At 40.3% G+C, this 12225-nt stretch overlaps 1 protein-coding gene across 3 annotated transcripts in view; it reads left to right on the top strand.

The window, feature by feature from the left end:
- The window catches only part of LOC109899573 (Kv channel-interacting protein 2), a 90439-nt gene that overhangs the window by 72892 nt on the left and 5322 nt on the right, over nt 1-12225 (top strand). For all 3 annotated transcript variants that reach the window (XM_020494920.2, XM_031835892.1, XM_031835893.1), the window contains exons 2-7: nt 4737-4861; nt 6717-6786; nt 7118-7188; nt 7589-7696; nt 9203-9307; nt 9427-9489. In XM_020494920.2, coding sequence (XP_020350509.1) covers nt 4737-4861; nt 6717-6786; nt 7118-7188; nt 7589-7696; nt 9203-9307; nt 9427-9489 — 542 coding nt within the window. The remainder of the gene's footprint in view (nt 1-4736; nt 4862-6716; nt 6787-7117; nt 7189-7588; nt 7697-9202; nt 9308-9426; nt 9490-12225) is intronic.

The raw sequence follows: 12225 nt of genomic DNA, 5'->3' as shown, positions 1-12225 counted from the left end.
CTTTACTTGTGTAATTCAATCTCTGTAATGGCAAAACACTTTATTGACAAGCACAAATTATAAGGTACAGTACTTGCTGGCAGAATCCCATCCACACACACACACTCTCTTTCTGTCTCTCTCTCGCTCTCTCAAGTGCACACACCCTGGGCCAGAGGGCTGACTGGAACTGTGCTACGTGGCCAGATGTATTATCTGAGGCCTAATGGGCTGCCTGGTCAGCCTTCAAATGACGCCAACAGACTCCCAACGACCAGCACAGACCAGGAGAGAGGAAGAGACAGGGAGAAAGAGAGAGGTAAAGAGTAAGATAGATAGAGTGTACTGATATACAATACAGAGTACAGAAGTGTATACATGTATTGGTATAGTTAGGGTTAAGGTTATACAGTACTGGTCTCTATCATGGCCTTCATCCCTCAGACTGCTGGAGTTCTACTAAAAGGTGTGAAGTTGCTGTTACCATGGAGACGCAAGAGTAAGTCCCTCTCTTCTTCTCTTTGCCTTATCCTTTAGTACACAGAGGGATGCAGTATTGTTGTACTTGGGTTGTACTTGTACTGTTTGTGTGATAAGGTGGGGTGAGTAGTGAGTAACATGGGCTGATTTCCGGTGGATGAGTTCTGATGGATTAGTTTTGGAGTTCTGATGGATGAGTTCTGGAGATCTGATGGATGAGTTCTAGTGGATGAGTTATGCTCTGTGAGAATGTGAGGACTGGTGGGGTTTGAGTCGTTCGATTAAAGTCCCTAAGAATCTTGATCGAACAGATAGCTCAAGGTCGTTTCCAAGTAATAGGACCCATGAGCACCAACATGTGAAGTTCATAGGAGCATGTCAAATTGGGTGTCAAATGAAAGCTATTTTTGAGAAAAGGAGGCATACAGTGCCTTGCGAAAGTATTCGGCCCCCTTGAACTTTGCGACCTGTTGCCACATTTCAGGCTTCAAACATAAAGATATAAAACTGTATTTTTTTGTGAAGAATCAACAACAAGTGGGACACAATCATGAAGTGGAACGGCATTTATTGGATATTTCAAACTTTTTTAACAAATCAAAAACTGAAGAATTGGGCGTGCAAAATTATTCAGTCCCCTTAAGTTAATACTTTGTAGCGCCACCTTTTGCTGCGATTACAGCTGTAAGTCGCTTGGGGTATGTCTCTATCAGTTTTGCACATCGAGAGACTGAACAGCTCGAGCTCAGTGAGGTTGGATGGAGAGCATTTGTGAACAGCAGTTTTCAGTTCTTTCCACAGATTCTCGATTGGATTCAGGTCTGGACAATGGAATGGTTCAAAAATAAACATATCCAGGTGTTAGAATGGCCAAGTCAAAGTCCAGACCTGAATCCAATCGAGAATCTGTGGAAAGAACTGAAAACTGCTGTTCACAAATGCTCTCCATCCAACCTCACTGAGCTCGAGCTGTTTTGCAAGGAGGAATGGGAAAAAATGTCAGTCTCTCGATGTGCAAAACTGATAGAGACATACCCCAAGCGACTTACAGCTGTAATCGCAGCAAAAGGTGGCGCTACAAGGTATTAAAGGTATGTTTTTAAGTCTTGAAATGTATTAGAAATATATCAAAACATAATAAATGTTGAAGTAAAGACCACTGCCAACTAATAGCATGTCACGCCCTGACCATAGAGAGCCATTGTTTCTCTATGGTGTAGTAGGTCAGGGCGTGACTAGGGGATGATCTAGTATATCTATGTCTATGTTGTGTTCTAGTGTCTTTTTCTATGTTGGTGTTTTGGATGATTCCCAATTAGAGGCAGCTGGTAATCGTTGTCTCTAATTGGGGATCATATTTAAGTAGTTATTTTTCCCACCTGTGTTGGTGGGATCTTGTTTATGTGTAGTTGCCTGTGAGCACTCCATTGTCTTCACGTTTCGTTCATTCTTTATTGTTTTTGTGCGTTTCAGTTTAATAAACATGTGGAAATCATATCACGCTGCACCTTGGTCTGATAATTCTTACGACGTACATGACATAGCAACACATTTTAGTTTAGGATCATTTTTCTGCGTTCTGTAAGTTTAAGAAACATTGCCTTGTGCCTTGAAATTCCGTTACCAAAAACCCACATATCTTTAAGATATTTTCGAATAATGAAAGTTCACAGAAGTAACAAGTAAATGTAGAACTATCAATAAGGTAGATTTTTTTACTGATATCAATTTTGTTTATGAATTAAGTGATTCAATCTCAAAATGCCATTGCCTAATCGGAAAGTGAATTTCTGCAATTCAATTGGCTACAATGGCAAATCAAAACACATTTGGGTTCACAGGTTTAGTTTCACAATATTGTACTGAACTCTACTGTACTGAACTATACTGTTCTGTGATCTACTGTGCTTTGCTTTGATGTCCAAACTTGTAAATCATAGATGTCTATGATTGGTTCAGATTTGGCCCGGACCAACCAAATATAGCCTTGTTTGGCGGCAAAGTTCATTGAAATAATATTCAGTGTGTAAAATAATACCCAAATATGCAAAGGAGGATATTGAATATTTATACCGTTCTGTACCTATCACCAAGAAGAGAATTACATTCATATCCATAATTATGCATTTCTTTGTAGTACAGATCAGGGACCCATGATAAAATTCTGTTACCGTGTGTAAATCCATTTCACTTACTGTAGTTCAATAACCAAAATAGTTTTTTCAAAGTCAATGTGTCATGTCATAGTCATAAACTGAGGGAGATTTTTCCTGAAAGTCTGGTACCAAACTTTGTATCTGTTCAGTGTAAATTGTTAAAAGTAGTCCTATGGTTTGAAATCAATGTTTTTTGTGTGTCATACATTTTAACTGACAAATCCGTTATCGTGGAATTACCCTCAACTGGCTTATCGTATTATGGTTGCCTAGGAATTGTCTAGAAATTGTGCTGCATTAATTCCTTAATCTCTCTGAAAATATTACATAAATGTGATTCCTACCTCATAAGAACCTTTTATCTTGCTCTGTTTGCCATTGAGTTCCCTCAGTTCCCTATAGTCGGTTCAGACTAAAAATGGAATTATGGCTTCATACTGAGTATTCATTATTTGTTTGTGTTTGCCAATGACTCCCCCGTAGAGGTCTGTGTATGGTGGTGTAAGCTAATAGCTGAAATGGACGCCCGTCCTAGAAAAGCCAGGTCAGCGAACCAAACCGCAAACCGCTGCCCTTACTATGGGAGACTGCCGCGCATGCCTCAATGCTTGTTGCTTATGCTGTGCGTGCGTGCATGCATGGCTGTGGGTTTGCATGTCATTTTATGTGCATGTGCAGGTCTACGTCTGTGAGATTGTGTTTCTGTGTGTGCTCTGTCTAACCTCTGCTATGGTTGGTGATTACAGGTAACACTCCCACCATCAAAAGTAAAAAGACTATAAAGCAGAGATTCCTCAAGCTGCTCCCCTGCTGCACACCATCCGTTGCCGCCTCAGTCAGTCAATGCAAGTGACTCTTCACTCTCTACAAACACACGGGAGCGCAAATGCGCACACACACACCCACGCAAACACACACACAATATATATATATCTGGATATACTGTATCTCAGTATCATTGGACTGTGTGTTTTGGTCTCCTGGGGAAATGATGATATTTTTGTCTGATATATGGTGTGTGATAGAGTCTGATGTGCAGAGGTGAGATGGGGACAGACAGTCACCCATGCTATACCTGCTGGAATAGGAGGAGAGAAGGAGTGGGGGATGGATGTCTTCAGCTGACCGTGTGTGTAAGGAGGTTTGGATAGAGGGAGGAGTGGAGAGAGAAATGGATGACGAGGGAGAGATGTAATGTGAGGATCATATCATTTTGGTTGACGATCTGATGGCTTTTGTCGTTAAACTGTTGTTTCAATAGGTTACCACTACTTACCACTACTTTCACTGAACATTATCGTCAATGAGTACATCAGTTTACTATTTAACCTCTGCATAGATATTCAGGAAACTGACAGTGTGATGTTGATATTTTCTATTGATGACTTGACGACTACGTGTCTTCCTTTGTTCTCTTCAGTTTAAGAGAATTGTAATATAATGTAGATGTAACGATTACTCATCTAGCTGTATGTTCAGGTAATGCTACAATAGTGTAATGATATATCAAAAGTTGATCATTAACAATGATATACACTGAGTGTACAAAACATTAAGGACACCTTCTTAATATTGAGTTGCACAGGGATGCTGGCCCATGTTGACTCCATTGCTTCCCACACTTGTGTCAAGTTGGCTGGATGTCCTTTGGGTGGTGGACCATTTTTGATACACACAGGAAACTGTTGAGCTTGAAAAACCCAGCAGAGTTGCAGTTCTTGGCACAAACCAGTGAACCTGGCACCTACAACCATACCCCGTTTAAAGGCACTTCAATATTTTGTCTTGCTTTTCACCATCTGAATGGAACACATACACAATCCATGTCTCAATTATCTCAAGGATAACAAATAATTATTTAACCTGCCTCTTCCCTTCATCCACACTGATTTGAAGTGGATTTAACAAGTGACATCAATAAGGCATCATAGCTTTCCCCTGGATTCACCTGGCCAGTCTATGTCATGGAAAGAGCAGGTGTTCCTACTATTTTGTGCACTCAGTGTACTTGGTTATGTTTTGAATTACTAGTACCAGTTATAAGGTGTGCCAGGCAGGCACCTGTAGGAGTAGCCTATAGGTACGTATATATAACATACAGTACCTCTCTCTGTCCCACAGACAGCGTAGAAGACGACTTTGAGTTGTCCACTGTGTGCCATCGACCAGAGGGTCTGGACAAACTACAGGAGCAGACCAAGTTCACCAAGAAGGAACTACAAGTTCTCTACAGGGGCTTCAAGAATGTGAGTCTAGGGATGCGGGAGAGGGTATGGGGATGGAGTTATGGGATGTTAGAAGCCTGCGGCTGAGGATGGGGGTTGGGAAAGGGGAGGAAACTACAAGTTCTCTACAGGGGTTTCACAAGCTTTTCTCTAAGCAAAGCTGTTTTGATATATACAGTTGAAGTCGGAAGTTTACATACACCTTAGCCAAATACATTTAAACTCAGTTTTTCACAATTCCTGACATTTAATCCGAGTAAAAATTCCCTATTTTAGGTCAGTTAGGATCATCACTTTATTTTAAGAATGTGAAATGTCAGAATAATAGTAGAGAGAATGATTTATTTCAGCTTTAATTTCTTTCATCACATTCCCAGTGGGTCAGAAGATTACATACACTCAATTAGTATTTGGTTCAGTGCCTTTAAATTGTTTAACTTGGGTCAAATGTTTCGGGTAGCCTTCCACAAGCTTCTCACAACAAGTTGGGTGAATTTTGGCCCATTCCTCCTGACAGAGCTGGTGTAACTGAGTCAGGTTTGTAGACCTCCTTGCTCGCACACGCTTTTTCAGTTCTGCCCACAAATGTTCTACAAGATTGAGTTCAGGGCTTTGTGATGGCCACTCCAATACCTTGACATTGTTGTCCTTAAGCCATTCTGCCACAACTTTGGAGGTATACTTGGTGGCATTGTCCATTTGGAAGACCCATTTGCGACTAAGCTTTAACTTCCTGATGTCTTGAGATGTTGCTTCAATATATCCACATACTTTTCCTTCTCATGATGCCATCTATTTCGTGAAGTGCACCAGTCCCTCCTGCAGCAAAGCACTGCCACAGCCGTGCTTCCCGGTTGGGATGTTTTTCTTCGGCTTGCAAGCCCCCCCCCCCCCCTTTTCCTCCAAACATAACAATGGTCATTATGGCCAAACAGTTCTGTTTTTATTTCATCAGACCAGAGGACATTTCTCCAAAAAAGTACGACCTTTGTCCCCATGTGCAGTTGCAAATTGTAGTTGGGCTTTTTTATGGCGGTTTTGGGGCAGTGGGTTCTTCCTTACTGAGCGGCCTTTCAGGGTATGTCGATTTTGGACGCGTTTTACTTTGGATATAAATATAAATTTTGTACCTGTTTCCTCCAGCATCTTCACAAGGTCCTTTGCTGTTGATCTGGGATTGATTTGCACTTATCGCACCAAAGTACGTTCATCTCTAGGAGACAGAACGTGTCTACTTCCTGAGCAGTATGATGGCTGCGTGGTCCCATGGTGTTTATACTTGCATACTATTGTTTGTACAGATTAAAGTGGTACCTTCAGGTGTTTGGAAATTGCTCCAAAAGATGAACCAGACTTGTAGAGGTCTGCAATGTTTTTTCTGAGGTCTTGGATGATTTCTTTAGATTTTCCCATGATGTCAAGCAAAGAGACACTGAGTTTGAAGGTAGGCCTTGAAATACATCCACAGGTACAACTCCAATTGACTCAAATTATGTCAATTAGCCTATCAGAAGCTTCTAAAGGCATGACATAGTTTTCTGGAATTTTCCAAGCTGTTTAATAGCGCAGTCAACTTAGTGTATGTAAACTTCTGACCCACTGGAATTGTGATACAATTATAAGTGAAATAATCTGTCTGTAAACAATTTTTGGAAAAATCACTTGTATCTTGCGCAAAGTAGATGTCCTAACCGACTTGCCAAAACTATAGTTTGTTAACAAGAAATTTGTGGAGTGGTTGAAAAACAAGTTTTAATGACTCCAACCTAAGTGTATGTAAACATCCTACTTCAACTGTAATAGTAGAAGTATATAGATGTTAGCAGACTTGCAAATTGACTCTGATCCTGTTCTTTTCTGTGTTGTTGTTTTGTAGGAGTGTCCAAGTGGAGTGGTGAATGAGGAAACCTTTAAAACCATCTACTCTAAATTCTTCCCCCAGGGTGGTGAGTTAATGACCTTTAAACCTTTGACCACTGATTTTTAACATAGTATTTCCAAGGTCTGATACTCCCCAAAGTAACTGACAAATTGAACAGGGATAGCAACATTTAACACCAATGACATGTGTATTTATGTGATGTCCCATAGAATTTATATTTTTTAACCTAACATTATGTCAGTGCTACTTACATTAGGACTCTTACACGGCTGTGTTTGAAATTATATTTAGGTAGAATTTTTTTTCAACTGCTTGTTACAGGTGGATAGCGCCTTCTTTGAAATTACATTTATATGTACTCACAACTTGTTTTTTGTACATCTCTGTACTTTCAGATTCGGGTGCGTATGCACATTTCTTGTTTGAGGCCTTTGACACAAACAAGAATGGATCCGTTAGTTTCGAGGTAACACTATTTTTACTATTGTCTACTTCCTAAGGGAGTGAGGAAAAACTCTCAGTCTGTAAATATGCAGTTGTAACAGAATACATGCCTTTCCTCTCCTTTTCAACACACACACACACACACACACAACCTAAGGGTCGCAACATTGTTGATGAACACACTGGTGAGCATATAATGTATTGCAGTGAGCCACGTAATCTTCTTTGCTGATGCTATAGCCCCAGACAACTCGTATTGTGATATCACAACACAATATATGACCTTCCTCTCACTCAATGTCAATACTTAGCTTTAAATAGCTTGTATGGATGGTTATTAACTTGTAGTGGTGGAAAAATGGTACTTGTTGAACGCTGGTGGGTATGACAGGTGGCGAGGAATTTTTTCTGTCTTTTCACAGGACTTTGTGATTGGTCTGTCTATCATTCTGAGAGGAACGATAAATGACCGGCTGAACTGGGCCTTCAACCTGTACGACCTGAACAAAGATGGCTGCATCACCAAAGAGGTAACACACACAGATGCACACATACACACACACGCACACAATATATCTACCATTCTGAATTCTGAGTCTCCTTAGAAGTTCTGAGCTTTCTGTGTTCTAAATGTGACCGGTTACAGGAGGTGTTTGACACTAGGTCCTAGTTCGCAGGCCATTAAAAATCATTATTTTTGTTATTTTTTTAAAACCTTCTTGAACATTTGAACTTTCATGTGCATTAATTACAAATGTGTATGAGATCTGTAAATATCAAGAAAAAAATTGCCTAGTTTTACCTAAGGAGAAAGCACTGAGCTATTCAGGGAGAAAGACAGGATACTTCCTGGCTAGTTATGATTGGCTGACATAATTGTGTTGTTGGAAATGCAGAGAGATGAGTCCTGATTGGTCTGTCATGTTACAGGCTTCTGTCTATAACAGAATGGGGGCTTCCCTGAGGGGTATCCTATGAAGCAGTTTTGAGGAGTTAGCGAGGTAACTTTGGTCAACTCTGAGTTCAACTCGAGATAACCGGTCATACGAAAGTTGTTCACCTTTTAGCTAGGTAAATATCTATGTCAACGAATCCTTTCACAACTAACCTGGCTAACAGGCTAACTCACGGCTAACTTCACTTACCCTGAATCAAATGACTGAGCCACGAGTTGAGGACCAATGAATTCAGATTCCCTCCCTCTTGCAAAGATTGCATCATCCCCTTCATTTAAGGAAGACAACTGATTTAATATTTTACTAATCAAATGTTTTAGTTTTTTTCTGTAAAATGTTCAAATATATCACATTACACATTTAGTAATGACAGAATGCATTTTAAACTTCACACAATGGACACTTTTGTTTGACTTGATACATAAAAAAAAAAATCATAGATATGCACACCAAAAACGCCATTAACGATAATTTAGCTGGGTTTAAGTAAAGAGACTACTTTCTGGAGGACAATGCCATGCTGACTCACAAAAATGTGATTTTCCTGTGTTTTAAAAATATTTCCACACTATGAGGTTGGAATAATACTTTGAAATTGTGAAAATGAAGATAATGCCCATTTAGTGTCAAAGCTGTTTGAAAAGACACCCGGCAAATTCAGCCTGTTTTTGCCTTCCATGATGAAATCAACATGCGGTTAATAAATGTTCAGTGTTGCCCTCCCCATTAAAACAACTCCTAGAGTCCTAGCAAAATTCTTGCAATGGGAATTTTCTCCAAGTTGTCTCCTAAATGGGATAACAAGTTTATCAAATTTTAAAGCAGCATAATGTTCCCAGGTTTACTCAACTACACTGTATGATATCTATACTTTTAAACATGTTTTTAAAAAAAAAGCTAATCACTTACATTTGACATAAGCCTCAATAGAGAAATCAGACACAAATCTAGTCTATTCTAAAATGGACAGTTCTTAAATTGACCATCAATCTCAGATTGGAGAGTGATTGACAGATCTTGAACTGTGGAAGTATACCCTGTGTCATCTCTCTCTCTCGCTTTCTCTCTCCCTCTCTGTAGGAGATGATGGATATAATGAAGTCTATCTATGATATGATGGGGAAGTACACATATCCCTGTATGCAGGACGAGGCGCCCAGAGAACATGTGGAGAGCTTCTTCCAGGTCAACAGACACTTTCTGTTTATCAAAGCCCTTGAGCAAGGCACTTAGCCCTCAAACTGCCCCACAGGCAGGCACTGATTGACATTTGACCCATTTTACCTCCCCTTTCTCCCTTCTAGAAAATGGATCGTAATAATGATGGGGTGGTCACTATTGATGAGTTCATCGAGTCATGCCAAAAGGTAGGTTGTGTGTATTTAGTTATAGTTATTTAAGTGACCAGATAAGGAGGAAGGGAGACTGTATTTTATACCCAAGTATTAACACAAATATTGGCACACTGCCTTTTCAGAAATTACACAACAATGTGTCATCTTAATTAAACATATAAAAAACAAATAAATTAAATAAAAAATGTTAATATTTTGCATTCAACTTATTTCATAAAAAAGAAATGTTTTCCCCTCCTCCACAAAACATACCGCTTCTTCATAAGTCCACTTCGCCTCAAAGAATCGGAGATCTTTTACAGCCGAGAACAAAATCCACTTTTATTCTCGCTTTTATTAATCCTTTAAAAACACATTTTACATCCTTACCATATCCCTTGTCTATTTTATATTTCCTACTTTTCCTAACAGTTGACATTTTCTGTTGCTTACTGTATCGAAACCCCAAAATAAAAAGTGTTGTTGAAAATCTCTGCTATAGCTGTGAACAAAGGCTCTAGTATTTCAAAATAGGGTTTAACCTCTCCATAAAACAGTGAAAAAGTGTTTATCTTATATTACAAAAAGGACATCCATCTCCCATCATCTGAATTAATGACAGATATAAAAGCATCAACTGCAATGATGCCATGCAAAACCTCCATTGCATATGACCAGTACCCTTTTGTACCGGTGGCTCTCCATGCTGGCTTTACCTTGTCATCAAGGTCCAGTTTTAGCCTCCAAGGAGTGTCTTTTCTATTTTCCAATGTATCTTTATTTTATACCTTGACACACCCCCTATATAACACCTTCCCATTCACCTCATCCAAACCCACCTCTTCCAATCCTCTCAAATCCAGTAATTAAACCTTTCTGTCTGACTCTGGGATATTAGGTGTAACTTGGAAAATGGGCGTCTTCATCTTGTGCCTGTTTCTTGTGACTCTTGCGCATAATCCACTCTTCTGCTGACAGAGCCTTCCTGCAGCATCCAGCAGTTGTCCGACAATCCTTTCCGACCTCACCCCCAAATATTTAGCCACCCATCCTCCATCCATTAAGGTGGGCCCAGCAATGTCCATTGACTTCCTTAGGGTGATGATTTTGCCCTTCACCAGAATCTTGGAGAAATGTGGAACAGCTTCAGTTGTACAATACAATCTTGCCCCATAATACACCAGAGGTTCCTCCAGCAGCCAGTGCACTGACTCCACTGGAGTGCTTCTGGACACCTTCATTATGCTCCAAACCCTAAGAAGGCCTCTGTTAAACGGAGGTACTCCATCCCTAGAAATCTGACTACTAATCTGACCTTCTGTAATACCAGAACTGCCACCCCTCTCCAAACCACATTTTTCGGTCCATAAAGCAATCTTTGAATAAACTGAAACCGGAAAGCAGCAGCCTTACTAGCAAGATGTACAAGACCTTGTCCCCCCTCCTCTTTTGACAAATACAAAACACTTTGTGGAACCCAATGATATTTATCTCTACAATAATTGCCTCTATCTTGGCCAGAAGGCCAGACCATGGCTCTAAACATGACAACCGATGCCACAGTGCACCCCTGTATGACATTCAAGATAACAACCACCGCCATCTCCTCATACCCCCTTCCACCATTTCAACCACCCCATTCCAATTTGTTTCCATTGTCCCCTCATCCCCTATGATACTTACAGTGCCTTGCGAAAGTATTCGGCCCCCTTGAACTTTGCGACCTTTTGCCACATTTCAGGCTTCAAACATAAAGATATAAAACTGTATTTTTTTGTGAATAATCAACAACAAGTGGGACACAATCATGAAGTGGAACGACATTTATTGGATATTTCAAACTTTTTTAACAAAGCAAAAACTGAAAAATTGGGTGTGCAAAATTATTCAGCCCCCTTAAGTTAATACTTTGTAGCGCCACCTTTTGCTGCGATTACAGCTGTAAGACGCTTGGGGTATGTCTCTATCAGTTTTGCACATCGAGAGACTGAATTTTTTTCCCATTCCTCCTTGCAAAACAGCTCGAGCTCAGTGAGGTTGGATGGAGAGCATTTGTGAACAGCAGTTTTCAGTTCTTTCCACAGATTCTCGATTGGATTCAGGTCTGGACTTTGACTTGGCCATTCTAACACCTGGATATGTTTATTTTTGAACCATTCCATTGTAGATTTTGCTTTATGTTTTGGATCATTGTCTTGTTGGAAGACAAATCTCCGTCCCAGTCTCAGGTCTTTTGCAGACTCCATCAGGTTTTCTTCCAGAATGGTCCTGTATTTGGCTCCATCCATCTTCCCATCAATTTGAAACATCTTCCCTGTCCCTGCTGAAGAAAAGCAGGCCCAAACCATGATGCTGCCACCACCATGTTTGACAGTGGGGATGGTGTGTTCAGGGTGATGAGCTGTGTTGCTTTTACGCCAAACATAACGTTTTGCATTGTTGCCAAAAAGTTCAATTTTGGTTTCATCTGACCAGAGCACCTTCTTCCACATGTTTGGTGTGTCTCCCAGGTGGCTTGTGGCAAACTTTAAACGACACTTTTTATGGATATCTTTAAGAAATGGCTTTCTTCTTGCCACTCTTCCATAAAGGCCAGATTTGTGCAATATACGACTGATTGTTGTCCTATGGACAGAGTCTCCCACCTCAGCTGTAGATCTCTGCAGTTCATCCAGAGTGATCATGGGCTGCATCTCTGATCAGTCTTCTCCTTGTATGAGCTGAAAGTTTAGAGGGACGGCCAGGTCTTGGTAGATTTGCAGTGGTCTG

This window comes from Oncorhynchus kisutch, linkage group LG11 (genome assembly GCF_002021735.2).
Source record: "Oncorhynchus kisutch isolate 150728-3 linkage group LG11, Okis_V2, whole genome shotgun sequence".
NCBI lineage: Eukaryota > Metazoa > Chordata > Actinopteri > Salmoniformes > Salmonidae > Oncorhynchus > Oncorhynchus kisutch.
This window is presented reverse-complemented; position numbering and strand designations above follow the sequence as displayed.